The following is a 15,000-nucleotide window of genomic DNA, read 5'->3' on the forward strand; positions in this document are numbered from 1 at the left end:
CGTCCTCTTGGAGAGAGAGAGAAAAGATGGTGATGGTAGACGGCGAGGCTCTTTTAGCTACGGTATACTGCTGTAGCGTTGGGTGGTTGCTGGGTGGCGGATGGCCCTATTGGGCGTCTCGGCAAGCACTTTGTGATCATGGCAGGGGGAAAGGAACATGAAATTCTTTGCTAGTTGTTGCACACCAAAAAAGTAACAAAAACATTTTCATCAATATATATTTTTTTAAAAATAACCAACACTTTTCACTAGAGAAACATAAGTTGCAAGCTCATGAATTTTGGCAAAGGGGTGGGGGAGTCACACCAATTCATGCGTCTTGCACGGATACCAAAAAAGAGAAAAAAAGTGAAGTGGCAACAAGTGTTGGCCAGTTAACAATACGTTTTCTTTTCTTTCGACCACACTGTCAGTCCAATGAAGGCCTTCTGAATAGTAAAATGATGTATTGCAGACCCATGTCTCCCTTTCATAAGCCGTTGGCAAGCCATACTCTTTCTCAATATAAAGACCATTTTTTAAATCCTAGACCACATTCTTCTGAAGTCCAGCACACAAGATATCCATTTACAATATTCACAAACAACGGTACCCCATAGTTACATTTCGTGTTTTTTTTTTTCCTTTTCAAAGTTAAATAACTAAACATTTAAAAAAAAAGAATCAAAACAACCAGAGGTTCTCTTCTCTCTTTAGGTAAAAGCACTGTAGAATAGGACTGACAACAGCATTTCAACTGACGTCAAATCATTACCTCCCCCCAATTAATGATCCTAGTGTTTTGTCCCCACTTTGCTTTCTAGAAGATGACACTGCTTGTCTGTTTTAAGGTGCAATCTCACACATGGTGGGAGGAGAGGGGAAGGGCTCTCCCTACTCATATCCTGATTTGCTGTATGTCCATGTCCACGTGTGAGCTCTGTACATTTTCTTCTCATCAGCTGTAGTGTTTGTGTGTAGTTACTATGGCACCACTAAGCCCCATGCCTAAATATGAATGTGTGTGTGTGTGTGTGTGTGTGTGTGTGTGTGTGTGTGTGTGTGTGTGTGTGTGTGTGTGTGTGTGTGTGTGTGTGTGTGTGTGTGTGTGTGTGTGTGTGTGTGTGTGTGTGTGTGTAGGGGAGCCGTTTGGTTCAGAGGGGGGTTGCATTCGGTGCCAACAATGAGCATGGTGGTTCTCGGACATTTTGCTTCGGGGAGCACGCTGGGGGGTCGGGCTGAGGTGATGAATGTCACTGTTATTCTTTGTACAATCGTAAAAAGCAATAATACAATTTGGCACAGGACAGTGGGCTGCAGGCTGTGCTCAGAGAGAGATAGAGTGAGCAAAAGAAAGAATGGGAGAAATAAAGAGTGCAAGAGCGAAAGAAAGAAAGAAAGAAAGAAAGAAAGAAAGGCAAAGAAAGACGGAGATGGTGGAAGAAAAGAAGTCAGAGAGAGAGAGAGATTGAGAGAGAGAGAGAGAGAGAGAGAGAGAGAGAGAGAGAGAGAGAGAGAGAGAGAGAGAGAGAAAGAAGAGAGCGAAAGATCGAGAAAGAGGGATCAAGGCCACCCCTCAGATGAGTGAGCTGGGCCGGGCATGGTGGGCCCTGGGCATGTCCGGATCCTGTGTAGGACAACCATCCCTCTTCACAGCACCTCTGCAGAGAGACAGAAGAAAAAAAACACGAAACGCAACACACATTTAGTATTTCATATTGCACAGTAAGGAAATTATGCTACATAAAGTAGTATCCACTATTTTTTCCCCTTTCTATGCACATACCATGCAATTTTCCATGAGACCGCCAAGGTGGTACCGTGTGTGGGGGATTAATGGAGATTGTGTGGACCTTGCATGGCGCAGTCAAGGAAATGGTGCAAAGTCAGTGGTTACTACTCTAAAGGACCCACTGAATAGTGTAGTACTTCGCGCTTGAATCACTGTGAAAAGATAAAGCTACTTAAATCCTCTGACCAAATGGTACGGCCCTCGCTTCCTTCCCATTTCTAATCCAAAGCGTCACATTTCCCAACTTCTGCGTTACACAATCTGCGTTTACAGGGCATATCGGGTCACTTTACTAGCCATGGTGCCAGTCTCGCAGCCTACAGACCACAGGCCGGTGCACTGTGCCGGTTCAATAGCGCACGTGGAGATTAGCACAGGGGTTTTTTTTTGCCTCTACTAACAAAATCAGGCGCCAGGAGAGAGGAGGACTGAGGCGTATCAGGAAGATCACCCAGCAACTTCCTGGTGAGCAAAAATCTCCCAACGTGACCGAACACCCTCGAACCAACGCGAGTAAAAATGGCACCTTGCACATGGTGGCTGGCGCAAACCGCAACCGCGACCGCACCCAATCCAGTTCAGTCTAGATGGACGCACACACCTGTCGTACAGTACGGTACGTGCCCAACCGCACGCCCGCCCACCCGCACCGGGGGTCGAGAGCTCAACTCGGCTCTGCCTTGGCTCCCTGGTCTATCAGAACCCAGCATGGAGCCAGTGATGGGGTTACATCGTATAATCGGCATACCGCTTCATTTTATAAGGCTGCGCTCTGACGCACCAGCGGATCGCCATACAGGGTCATGAAGCCAGAGGGCTTACCAGCATTAGCATTAGATATGTGCTCGTATTGTGTGTGTGTGTGTGTGTGTGTGTGTGTGTGTGTGTGTGTGTGTGTGTGTGTGCGCGCGCGCGTGCGCGTATGTGTGCACGCGCGTGTGTGTATGTGTATAAGTGCGTTTGTCTGTGTGTGTGTATGTGTGTTTGTGTTTGTATGAGTGCGTATGAATGTGTGCCAGTATGTGTATGTGTGGGTGTGTATGTGCATGTGTAAAAGTGCGTTTGTGTGTGTGTGTGTGTGTGTGTGTGTGTGTGTGTGTGTGTGTGTGTGTGTGTGTGTGTGTGTGTGTGAGTAAGACGAAGTGTGTGTGTGCGTGCGTGTGTGTTATTGTATGAGTGTGTAGAAATGTGTGCGTGTATGTGTTTGTGTGTGTATGTGTTTGTGTAAGTGCGTACAGTATGTGTGTGTATGCGTTTGTGTAAGTGCGTTTGTGTGAGTGCGTATGAATGTGTGCGAGTGTGTGTGTGTGTGCGTGCGTGTGTGTGTATACACGTGTGTGTGTGTCCGTGATAGTATGAGTGCCTATGAATGTGTAGGTGTGTGTGTGTGTGTGTGACGTGTGTGTGCGAGTGTGTGTGTGTGTGTGTGTGTGTGTGTGTGTGTGTGTGTGTGTGTGTGTGTGTGTGTGTGTGTGTGTGTGTGTGTGTGTGTGTGTGTGTGTGTGTGTGTGTGTGCGAGTGTCTGTGTGTGAGCACGCACAGGAGTATGTGTGTATGCATTTGAGTGTGTGTATGTACACCAGGGCCTAATGGGGCTGATTAAGCAATACTGCTGTGCTAAATCCCCATATGGATCACAGGGCAAGAGGGCCTGACCCCTTCTGTTTGCTTTAATAGTGATTTACGACCGCTGTCTTCAAGCAAATGTGTGTGTGTGTGTGTGTGTGTGTGTGTGTGTGTGTGTGTGTGTGTGTGTGTGTGTGTGTGTGTGTGTGTGTGTGTGTGTGTGTGTGTGTGGAGTATTGCTGACCCTGCTTCCAGCAGGAGGCTTAGCTCTACGTGAGATTATGCCAGGTGAAAGTAAGGGGCTTGTGGTTGGGCAAGTGTGTGTGGTGTGTGTGTGTGTGTGTGTGTGTGTGTGTGTGTGTGTGTGTGTGTGTGTGTGTGTGTGTGTGTGTGTGTGTGTGTGTGTGTGTGTGTGTGTGTGTGTTTGGTATCCTGTTTCGAGGGCTGAGCTAGAGCTTGCTGTAGTCTTAGGGTCAGTTCTTCGCCACCCTTCCCAGAATGCAGCTGTCTTAGCAGGAGGCCGCGATGCAGCCATTCAAGCTGTCAGGGGGTCCAGAAGCGCCATCCACACCACACCTCGACCCTTGCCCTTCCCTTAAGTTCTTAGGCACACACACGCCACACACACGCACACACACGCACAAGCAGGCATTTCCACTGCACACTCACCTCTTAAACCTCCCACTCTTACCCCTGTCCATGCTTTCTCCATCTCGCACTCTCCTGCTCTCTGCCTCGTCCACTTTCTCCCTCTCCCTCTCTCTACCTCTCACCCCCGTCTCTTAAGGCGGATTCATACTTAGCGTGACTGGCGCTAACCTCCTTCATACCTCACTCGCGACGATGGCGTGCGCTCAAAATGACGTCACACGCCCCTGGCGCAGCGCAAGTTCGTGCACCCCACATTTTTTGTAACTTGGCGTGCGCCACCAGCGACCATGCAGGTAGGCAGACAAAGCAGGAGTTGCGAAGAGAGGCTACAGCTACTGCAGGCTACTACAAAATTGACCCTGCATCATTTTGACGAAAATGTATCTTGAAAGTTATTTTATCTTCTCCCCTTAAATGTTGTTCAGTGAAACAATTGTTTACTTTGTTCAGAAGCACGTTGTGTTTGGCGATCTATTTATAAATTCTGCAGCCAGAACAATGCTCTCACATGGTGTTGGAATGATCTGGCAATGTAGGCTACAACAAAAATCTATGTTTCATTGTGGTAAGTCACAAGTCAGACGTTCAGTAGCCCTACAGCAGCCGTGTTTGGCTTTCTATTTTATACATCCGTAGAACTCACGCTGCGAGTTGCAAAAGATACTGCCGTTTCTCTCATGAACAGCAGAGGACACACTTCCGAAAATGCAAGCGAATGCCTGTTAATGGCGCTTTTGACTGTGAATGGTCTGCCACATTTCAATGGTTCTCGCGCCAAATGCGACAAAGTGCGCACGTGAAGTATGCAGAGCCCTTTACCCTCACCTTGCCAAGCTGTCTCCGTACGGCAGGAGCCACCCTCCCTCCTCCAACTCCTTCACGGATGGTGGTCTCTCATAAACCTGACCATATAATACCATGTAAACCTTGCTACCACCTGTTGGTGACCTTACTGCCATGCCACTGCTGAGGGGCATGTAGGAACCAAGGCTGTGTGCCCCCTGTCTGTGCCAAGACTAGTGCCAGTTAGTATTAAGAGTTGAGGTGCGGGTGCGGGTGCGGGTGCGGGTTCGGGTGCGGGTGTGTGTGTGTGTGTGTGTGATATTTTTGAAATGTTTATTGGCACCTAGTGTTCCTTTCCCCAAATATGATACACATGGCTAGATGATGTACCCCCGCCCCCCTCCCATAGTCCCACACATGCTCACTTAGTCTCTCTGTCTGTCTCTCCCTCTCTCCCTCCCCCCCACCTCTCTCTCCCTGTATCAGAGCCCAGTGATATGAAAGCAGGCTATAAACATGGCTCCTGCTTGGCGACTTCAGTAGAGTGATGAGCTGTGATGTGCCATCAGTATGCTCCTCCCCCCCCTCCCTTCCCCTCTGCCTCCCCCATCACTCTCTCTCCATCCATCCTCATCTCTGTCGCTTAATAATCCACAGTCATTCAACATATGGTTGCCCAGTAGACTGAGCTGTGGTGTGCCATCAACATACTATAAATTTGCTATCACTTCTCGCTCGCTCTCTATAGTATCTCTTTTTCTCTTATAATCCGCTAGCATTCAACATGGCTGCCCAGTCGACTGGGATGTGGTGTGCTATCAACGTGCTATAAATTTGAGTTCTCTCTCTCTCGCTCTCTCTCTCTCTTTAATCCAAAGACATTCAACATGGCTGCTCAGTAGACTCTGGGATGCTGTGTGCCATCAACGTGCTATAAATTTGCAATCAGAGTTCTCATTCTCTCTCCCCTCCTCCCTCCCTCCTCCTCCTCTTCCTCGATCTATCTCGGCCCCTTCCCCATCATCTTTCTCTGTCACTCTATTTCTAGCCCTTTCTGTCGCTCATATAATCCATTGGTATTCAACATGGCTGCCACAGTAGACTCTGAAAGCAAATTTATAGCACATCAATAGCACACCACATCCCAGAATTACTCACTCAATCTCTCTTTCTTTCTCCCTCTCTCTCTCTCTCTCTCTCTCACACTCTCTCGCTCTCACTTGCTCGCTCTCTCCCCCCCTCAGCCACTCTGCTATAAATTTGCCATCAGAGTTCTCTCTCCTCACCTCCCTCTCTACCCCCTTCTCTGGCAGCATGTGGACATGCTCCACAGGCATCCAGCATGGCGCTCCGCTCCGCTCGGACTCCGACCAAAAACAGCTGGCCCGCGATCACTCTCGGCCCTTTTATGATTTACGCACCTCTGGACAGCCCCGGAGAGTCCAGAAGCCTTAACGGCGCTAACGTTACGCTACGGACTCCTGCAAGACATTTGTTCTGCCCATGTTTCTCTATCTGGCCTCCATTTTTCTTTACCCCCTCCTTGACTCACTCGATCATACCTCCCGCACTCGCTCCCTCAACGCTCCCTTTTTGCAGGTTATTGCCGCAACTTCATACCAGGAGTGTCTTAAAGTTACATAAGGGTTTGGACACCAGAACAGCAGCAGTAGCTGATAAGCAGATAGTGGTGGGTAGGGGCATGGAGGGAGCTGAGAAGAGAGAGAGAGAGGGAAGGGGAGTTGGAAATGGAGGGGATAGATTTTGGAGGGGTGGCGAGCAGTGGGGGTGAAGAGAGGATAAAAGGGTGGGAGTGCATGGGAGTGTAGGACACCACACCAGCATTGGTCAAAGCTATGCAGTTAGGTGTGGGTGAGGGCATGGAGGGAGCATAGGAGAGAGTGGGAAAGGGAACCTGGGAAATGGAAGAGATGGATTTTAGAGGGGTGATCAGAAAGAGCAGAAGAGGTAGGGTGGGAGGGAGAGAGGGGAGGAGGTAGAGGAAAAGGGTGGAGAGAGAGGACAGTGGGGAGAGAAGTGTGGGAGTGCGTGGGAGTGTTGGACAGCAGAGCAGCGGAGCAGTGTGGGAGGGGTGATAGTTGGACACCAAGGGAACGCAGTAACAGTATTGCAGAGGGAGGGTTGGAGAGGAGGGGGGTCGGGTATAGTTGGACGTGACCCGGAGCTGGCCTGTGTCTGGCGCCTCTCTCTGCCACAGCGGCTCTGTCCCAAGCCCAGATCGGCTCCAAGACCAGTTGTGCAGTCATGAGTGACTGAGGGAAAATAAACGGCAGGGAGACCCAGGACAGAGTACTGGAGGAGGATTTTTTTATGGGGAGGGATCCCAATTGACAAGCAGAGTTTAATATTATAGACTTCACAAGAGAGTTTATGTTACTTTTCGTGAACAATTCCAAGGCGCTGAACGCCAACCTGAATCCTGGCTAAGCTGGGCATTACCGGTGCCCTACATGTTCCACTCGATTACTCAGTAAGCAGAAGATGCCATCCGAGGGTCAAGGAGTAAAATCCCTGCCGCAAAGTTGATGCCACTAACTCATTGTAAAAAGCACTGAAGGCGACCGTTCTGTGACCGAATCCACATCTTTGTGATGGCACTTATATTATTCAAATAAAGTCCAATATAACAAACTGCTGAATAGCCGAATGGGACACTTTTGAAATCATTTTGACATTCTCAGCAACTTAAGTTAATCTGAACCAGCTTTGATGTTTAAGCATGTGAGTGTCTTCATCGGCAGTACGTTAGTTACTCTCTGAACCCGTGACCTACGGCAGCGTTTCTTAACAGGGGTGCCGGGGCCCTCTATACACCACACTAATGACAGCTGTACCGTAGGTCAGTGTTTCTCAACCTTTTTTTGAAAAATGTCAAGGCACCCCAAACCAACAAGCCGTAACATGGCATCGCATCCGATACCACACAAGCTAAGAAAAGTAACACATTTAGAGACGTCACTCGACCTACGCTCGAAGTTACAGCTGACTGGGGCGACCAATACTTACTTTATTGTGCGTATGGCAGATGAAAGATTCCACTGACTAGCATTAACTTATCAATTTAGACAAATATGTATTATATATTACATAATTTATTTATCAACCACGTTTCCGCGGCACCCCTGAGGGGGGCCCGCGGCACCCCAAGGTGCCCCGGCACCCCTGTTGAGAAACACTGACCTACGGTACAGCTGTCATTAGTGTGGTGTGTAGTGGGGACAAGCCAATTGGCAGCTGTGCAACAGTTTATTGGCTAATTTAATGGTGACCGAGTGACCTTTCTGGTAATTGCACAACACTATTGTTTGCAAAGTTTTCTGCATCTGACACCCAATATAACAAATCGAGCTGAATTGGCAACTTTTCCAATCAATTTGTTATTCTCAGCTGCTGTGGGTAATCTGAACCAAATGTGACCAGTTAGTGCAGGGGTGGGGAACCTATGTCTCGAGGGCCCTTTGCGGCCTTTGAGGCCATCTTATTCGGCCCCTGATGTAATTATAATGTAATGCAGCCCCACATGAAATATGACATATTTTGTCTAACAATCTCTAACAATCTTACAATCTACAATTAATCTACAACTAAGTTATGTTCAGGAGACCTAGAGGTTGGGACTACCTTCAATATAGGCCTAAAGTGCGGGGGAGATCCTGGTTTGTGCTCATATTACTGCCCTCAGAGGACTTTTATGGCCCTCGGATGAATTTGAAGTGGCCCCTTGAATGAAAAAGGTTCCCCACCCCTGGTTTAGTGTCTTGATCGCTAGTCACCTGCAACATGCTGGGGCTTCATTGGGGCCGCCTTCTTCAGGAAGCTGTCGCCGCTCTCAAAGGCCATGATTGGCTCGCCAGGAATGTCACTCGCCGAGTTGTCCCGCCCGCTGCTGCCGTTGCTGTCGCAGTGATTGGCTAGCTGGATGATCTCCTCAAAGTGGGTGGCGTCGCCTCCCTTGACTGACAGGCCGTTCTCGTGCTTGGCGGACTGCACCCCATTCACCACTGAAGAACTACACACACGCACAGACACACACACAAAGCAATAAGGCCCCATTGCGAAACACTTTTGGACAACAAATATGAACAGAAATGGGAGGACAAAGGAAAATAAACTCTCTGAGCCAGGAGGGTGAGTAATCAATCCTGACTCTTTTTTTTTTTGGATCTGTGAGTAATTAGTCACACGATTTTGATAGAATGACAAAGCGCCCGAGAATACTGTAAATTTTGCCATTTTTGGAACTGTACAGTCATTCGCTTAAAAGGCCTGGCACACATGTTGAAATGAAAGTCCCTTGCACAATAATTCCACATAAAACTGAAGAATATGACAGTGGTTGCAAATGGCAGCTCATTACCCCTCGGGATTAATAAATGATACTCTACTACTCTATTATGCATTAGTGCTCTGTGGAAATGGGAGGCATGGTGTATGAACAACTGGTGTGAGGAGCAAAAAGGTTTTAGGTTCACATCCTGTAGACAGAATATCGGGAGAGAAGTGAGGAACCAATGCTCTCCTGCATCCCCGTCCATGACTGCAGTCTCCTGCGTCACCATCCATGACTGTTTATTACCATGCATCAGTGTTCTATGGAAATGGGATAGTGTATGAGCAACTGTGGTGAGGACCAAAAGGTTGTGGGTTCACATCCTGTAGAAAGAACGTCGGAAGAGGACTGAGGGATCAATGCTTTCCTGCATCCGCATCCATGACTGCAGGCTCCTTATGCACATGACTACATATTACCATGCATTACAGTGTTCTATGGAAATGGGAGGCACATGGTGCCGCTGTGGTAAGGACCGATGGGGTCATAGGTTCAAATCCTGCACCAGTAGGAAACATGTGGGTAGGGGGCTACCTAAACAAGGCTGGCAGCAGGCATCCCCATCCCCATGACAGAGGGGCATCTGACCCCTCACTGCTCCAGGGGGAGTTTCCCGGCATAGCTGAACAACAATTGCTGCTACTGTACATCTGGGGAAGAACGTCAGCTCAGTGAAATGTACTGTAAAACCCCGTAGTCCAAAAATGATAATGATTCCACTGTCCGTCTGTCTCTAACACATGAACACGCACACGCACACACACACACACAACTACTGTACATCTGGACAGGAGCGTCAGCTCCGTGAAATGTACTGTAAAACCCCTTAGTCCAAAAGTGTCAACACTCTCCCTTGCAATTAATTGATAAGAATTTCATAGTCTATACAGATATGTACCTATCCTCAATACACGTAGATATTAACTGGATTATCAACCACAGGATGGGAGTGCTTCTGAAAGTTTCATTCCATCTGCTCAAAATTCTGCTAAATTTTGACATTTGCGATGTCTGAAAGGCTTTTTGCCTGTGTGGGGTTTCAAACGCGCTTCACAGAGAAAGAGCTTCACAGAGACCTTGATTAGTGGGCTCGTCTCCCTTTGATTCCGGACAGAACTCAAACTCAGCATTGTGGTCTGGCTCACTCATGTTTGGACAGTAAAGGGACCCACACACATACACTCAGAATATACACATATACACATATACACTCGCATACGCACACAGACTCAGAAGAACACAAACCCAACTTTTTTGAGGATGTGGGTTTTTATGTGTGGGTGCGTAAATGTGTGTGTGTGTGTGTGTGTGTGGTGTGTGTGTGTGTGTGTGTGTGTGTGTGTGTGTGTGTGTGTGTGTGTGTGTGTGTGTGTGTGTGTGTGTGTGTGTGTGTGTGTGTGTGTGTGTGTGTGTGTGTGTGCTTGCTGTGGTTTGATGTGTGCAGTTCCAGGACACACACACACACACACAGAGAACACCCAGGTACACACGCATACTCAGTTTGCACATGGACCTGCACACAAACGTGCACAGACGCATGCACATACACACAACTATTTCTCTGCAGGAAGTGAGTCGTTTTACTCAGGTGTTTTGATTGAGTGTGAGTGCGGTGTGGTATGGTGTGGTGAAATGTGGTGTGGTGTTTACCTGTCCATGGAGCCCAGGGGATCCTTCTCCTTCTCCTGCTGCTGAGTCACCACTGCACTCGGCTGGTACTCCTCAGCTGCAGTGGACAGAGAAAGACAGAAAGACAGGAAGGAAGAAAGAAAGAACAAAAAAAGAAAGAAGGAAAATAACACGTTGAATGAATGGAGCCATAGAGCAATAGAGAAGTAGCATTTAATGACAAACAGGTCTAGTAACACAACACAAGTCTTTTATAGTGTAAATGCCAAGGACAGGGACCTGGCAAGAGCACATGGCAGCCCTCAGACAGACACAGAGATGGACAGACAGTGCTTTGTGCATGCATATTGCTAGCTGCCGATAGGTCTGGCACTGGGCAACAGATTGAAGCCCAGGGTGCAAGGCCTAAGCCAGACACACACACAGACAGAGACAAACACACACCAGAGGTTTGCCAGGCTGAAGTACACAAAGCCCACTTTCAACAGAGGCACCTTACAAGTCCCACTGTTCGCTTTCATTTAAAATCAGGATTAAAAGTTGGCTTTAAGGTTTTACCCGTAGTGCGTCCGTCAGTGCTCGTCTGCCTGGTCTGTCTTTGATTTCAGTCTTACAGAGACTGTGTGTTCTCTCTCTGTTTTGACATTTTATGTGTCTGTGTGTGTGTGTGTGTGTGTCTAAAGCTCATTTCACCCAAACTTCCCCCTTCCCCAAACCCAACAACCTCGACCCACCACTGGCTGGGGAGACGCACGAGAGAGCAAACCCCCATTGCTTTGGTGGGACCTGGGCTTGGGCCATGCCAACAACCTGGCACTACCTCCTCTGGGTCTTGCTGGAGTTGACTACCACACATTGTATATGCCAGGCAAAGTCCCTTACCACAGACACTCGGGCACCTAAACACAGAGACTACCAAGGAGAGAGAGAGAGAGAGAGAGAGAGAGAGAGAGAGAGAGAGAGAGAGAGAGACAGAGAAAAGAAACAGAGTGACAGAGAGAGAGAGAGAGAGAGAGAGAGAGAGAGAGAGAGAGAGAAAGAGAAAGAGAGAAAGAGAAAGAGAAAGAGAAAGAGAAAGACTCATGTGTGACTCATGTCTGTAGACACAAAGACGATTTCTGTTTCTTTTGGCTTAAGATTCTCCTGTTTGATATAATTTTCTTTCTTGGCCATACTAAACTGTGGCTCTCACGTGTAAATGTAGTGGCTGAAGACAGCTGAGAGCAGGAGGAAGAGCTGCAGACAGACAGGCAGACAGACAGACAGACAGACAGACAGACAGACAGACAGACAGACAGACTGGCACACACTGAGAAACCAATGGAAAAATAAATGAAGAGAGATAGTCCCCTCACAGTGGGGAGAGAAAAGCTGTTGCAAGGAATACTGAATACTGATCGCTCTCTTCCTGCTAATGGCGGCTCTCCAGTTGGAGGTTGGCACGCGTACTGTACCCTTGGCTCCTGAACAGAACCACAGACTCTATTTAGCACATACTCACATATACAGTACACACACACACGCAAGCACACTAATTCTGAGGTCTGACAAGACGATTCGGGCCACGGCTCCCCTGTGAGTCAGAAGGGGAATGCCTCCATGGGCCGTGGCTCTGGAAAAGTGCTGATTCATTGTAAAAGAAGCTCAGTGAATGTTAAGACTCAGAGAGACAGAGGGGGAGGAGGAAAGACGTAAAAGAAGGCAGACCAGAGGAGAGAAGGATATTCAGATGGAAAAAGAAGAGACTAGAGAGATGAGGAGAGATTAGTAGTAGAGTGGAGTAGTAACTTTATTGGTCTCGAAGGAAAAACAAAGGTACCAGGTGGAGGAGGGAAGTAATACAAGAGTGAAAAGAAGTGAGAAAGTGTGACTTGGAGAGGGCACAATCGTTCATTGTATAAGAAGATGAGTGGCATTTAGGTAATGCAAGAAAAAGAAAGACAAAAAAGGAGGGATATACTTTAGGGAAGGGAACAATATTAAAATGGAAAGAATAGGGGAATAGAGAGATAATGAAGGACTAGTCGCAGAGTATAAATACTTTATTGATCCCAAAGGAAGATACCAGATGGAGGTGGAAAGAGAGCTAGACAGAGTGAGAGAGTGAGGGTGTGTGTGAGAGAGAGAGTGAGAGAGAGCTAGACAGAGTGAGAGAGCGAGAGAGTGTGTGTGAGAGAGAGAGAGGGAGAGAGCTACAGTAGATGGAGAGAGTTAAATTGTGAGAAAGAACATCCAACAGACTAGAGAGAGAGAGAAAGAGAAGGGAGATGAAACCGTTTTGTTATGAGAGAGAGAGAGAGAGAGAGAGAGAGAGAGAGAGAGAGAGAGAGAGAGAGAGAGAGAGAGAGAGAGAGAGAGAGAGAGAGAGAGATAGAGTTAGAGAGAGAAAGAGCAGTGAAGAGAGTCCTCTGCAGAGTCTCTTCCTAAGGCACTGTTGGGTAGACCAATGCAAGATCAAAACTGTTTACATATATTCCCTCCACAAGTGCTGTAACCTGTTAGCCAGTTAGGACATACCAAAGGACATTGGTGAAAAAATATGATCATAACATAATAAAAAAGGACATCACAGGAGCTGCACTGGCCTTGGGGACAAAGCAGACTAAAAAGAAACCCAACTAAAATGACAGGCCATGAAATTGCTCCTTTAAAAAACATTTGCTATCTAAAAATAAAGCATAAAGCTTGCACGCCTGACATTTTAGGAACGCACACATGCCATGTGAGAGAGTATTTTTTTGCTTTCTTCCTTCTCCACATAGCCCAGGGCAGCATTCACGCCTCAGTAAGGCCACTTAGACCCTGGGACTAGGCACCAGAAGGGGATTACGGCAAAGTCAACTAAATAAGTTTGATGGACATTTGGCAAATACCACAAAATAATAAGTGTTGACTTTATCAGAATGACCAGGATAATTGGAGGCCTAGAGTTGAGCAATTGCACTTCTGCCATCCCGACATGAAAAAACAGATCAGATAGTGTGTGTGTGTGTGCGTGCGTGTGTGTGCTCCTCACCTTTGGTGCTCTCTGGGTCTGGTTTGGCATCTTTGCCATTCACCTGTGGTGGCGAGGAGGGCTTGGCATCCTTCGGCTGGCACGGGTGAGGACACAGAGAAGAACAGAGACATTTGACTACCTGATCCCAAATCAGCAATACATTCAACATTCTGTATGTGCATCACAGCAGAGAAGCCTGTAGTGCGCCTGGTCTAGTGGTAAGTAGAGTATAAAATAAACAGCACTTTATTCTTCCCAAGGCAAACCAAGGAATGAACTCAGTAGGATTGTTAGTACATCACTTGAAATGCAGTAGAGTCTTTCACTTCTCTCTAAGCTGTAAAGACAGCAAGTGAAGTGTTTCTATTCTGGCTGGTTGAAGCTGTGAGACGTATAGGTGCTGCCGAGTGGGGAGCTAGTACATTGTCTCCACTGTAATGAAAAGCAGGACAGCAACACGTGTATCTATTCAGGCTAAGCTGCAAAGTTTAGATGCTGCAGAGCTACATCAGAGATTCTTTAAGTATATAGAGATATGACAATGTAATAGGTTGCTATGGGCATCTAACATGACCAGGTTCCGGTCTGCCTAAAGGGGCGTGTCATAATGCTCCTAGCATTGAATAGAACAGTCCTTAGGTCTGCCTAGGTCTACCTAAAGGGGGATTTCCCCCCCCTCCCCCTTGCAATAATAGAACCCGGAAACAATGGGCCAATGGAACCTCTCTCTCTCTACTCTCTCTGGCTACATTGTCTCCAACGCCATACACAGAGTACAGTAATGAAAAGAAGGAAGGCAACTGAAGTGTTTCTAATTAGTCTAAGCTGTGTGCTGCTGATTCTGCAGATCTGACCACTGAACTGAGCTGAGCTGAGCTGAGGTACCCAGTCTCCAATGCAGTATAGACTATAGAGTAATGATAAGCAGCACAGCAACTGAAGTGCTAGCTTCTGCTTTGGCTTAACTGTGAGAGGTTCTATTGCTGCTGAGCTGAGCAGTGAGTTGAGCTGAGTTGAGCTGAGTGGATGTACATGGTCTCCAATGCAGTATGCAGAGCAATGAACAGCAGTAGAGCAACTGAAGTGTCTGGTGCAGCTCTGAGAAGTGTTGATGCTGCTGACTGAGCTGCTGTCTCCAATGCAATATGCACAGCAATGATACAGAGCAGTGGTGTAGTCTACGTAGAACGCAGGTATAAGGAGTATACCCACTTCTAAATTTTAGGGGCTTCAGTATACCCATTTAAAATT

The 15,000-nt window shown here is 47.5% G+C and overlaps 1 protein-coding gene across 11 annotated transcripts in view; it reads right to left on the reverse strand.

Annotated features, from left to right (window-relative positions):
• map7d1a (MAP7 domain containing 1a) overlaps positions 1-15,000 on the reverse strand; it is a 93,376-nt gene that overhangs the window by 445 nt on the left and 77,931 nt on the right. For all 11 annotated transcript variants that reach the window (XM_063199122.1, XM_063199114.1, XM_063199121.1 and 8 more), the window contains 4 exons: positions 13,768-13,843; positions 10,773-10,848; positions 8,566-8,801; positions 1-1,640 (listed from right to left, as the gene is read on the reverse strand). The exon at positions 1-1,640 is cut by the window's left edge and continues 445 nt beyond it. In XM_063199122.1, coding sequence (XP_063055192.1) covers positions 1,630-1,640; positions 8,566-8,801; positions 10,773-10,848; positions 13,768-13,843 — 399 coding nt within the window. In that variant the 3' untranslated portion in view covers positions 1-1,629. The remainder of the gene's footprint in view (positions 1,641-8,565; positions 8,802-10,772; positions 10,849-13,767; positions 13,844-15,000) is intronic.

The sequence above is a fragment of the Engraulis encrasicolus genome, chromosome 5, assembly GCF_034702125.1.
Source record: "Engraulis encrasicolus isolate BLACKSEA-1 chromosome 5, IST_EnEncr_1.0, whole genome shotgun sequence".
Taxonomy (NCBI): Eukaryota; Metazoa; Chordata; class Actinopteri; order Clupeiformes; family Engraulidae; genus Engraulis; species Engraulis encrasicolus.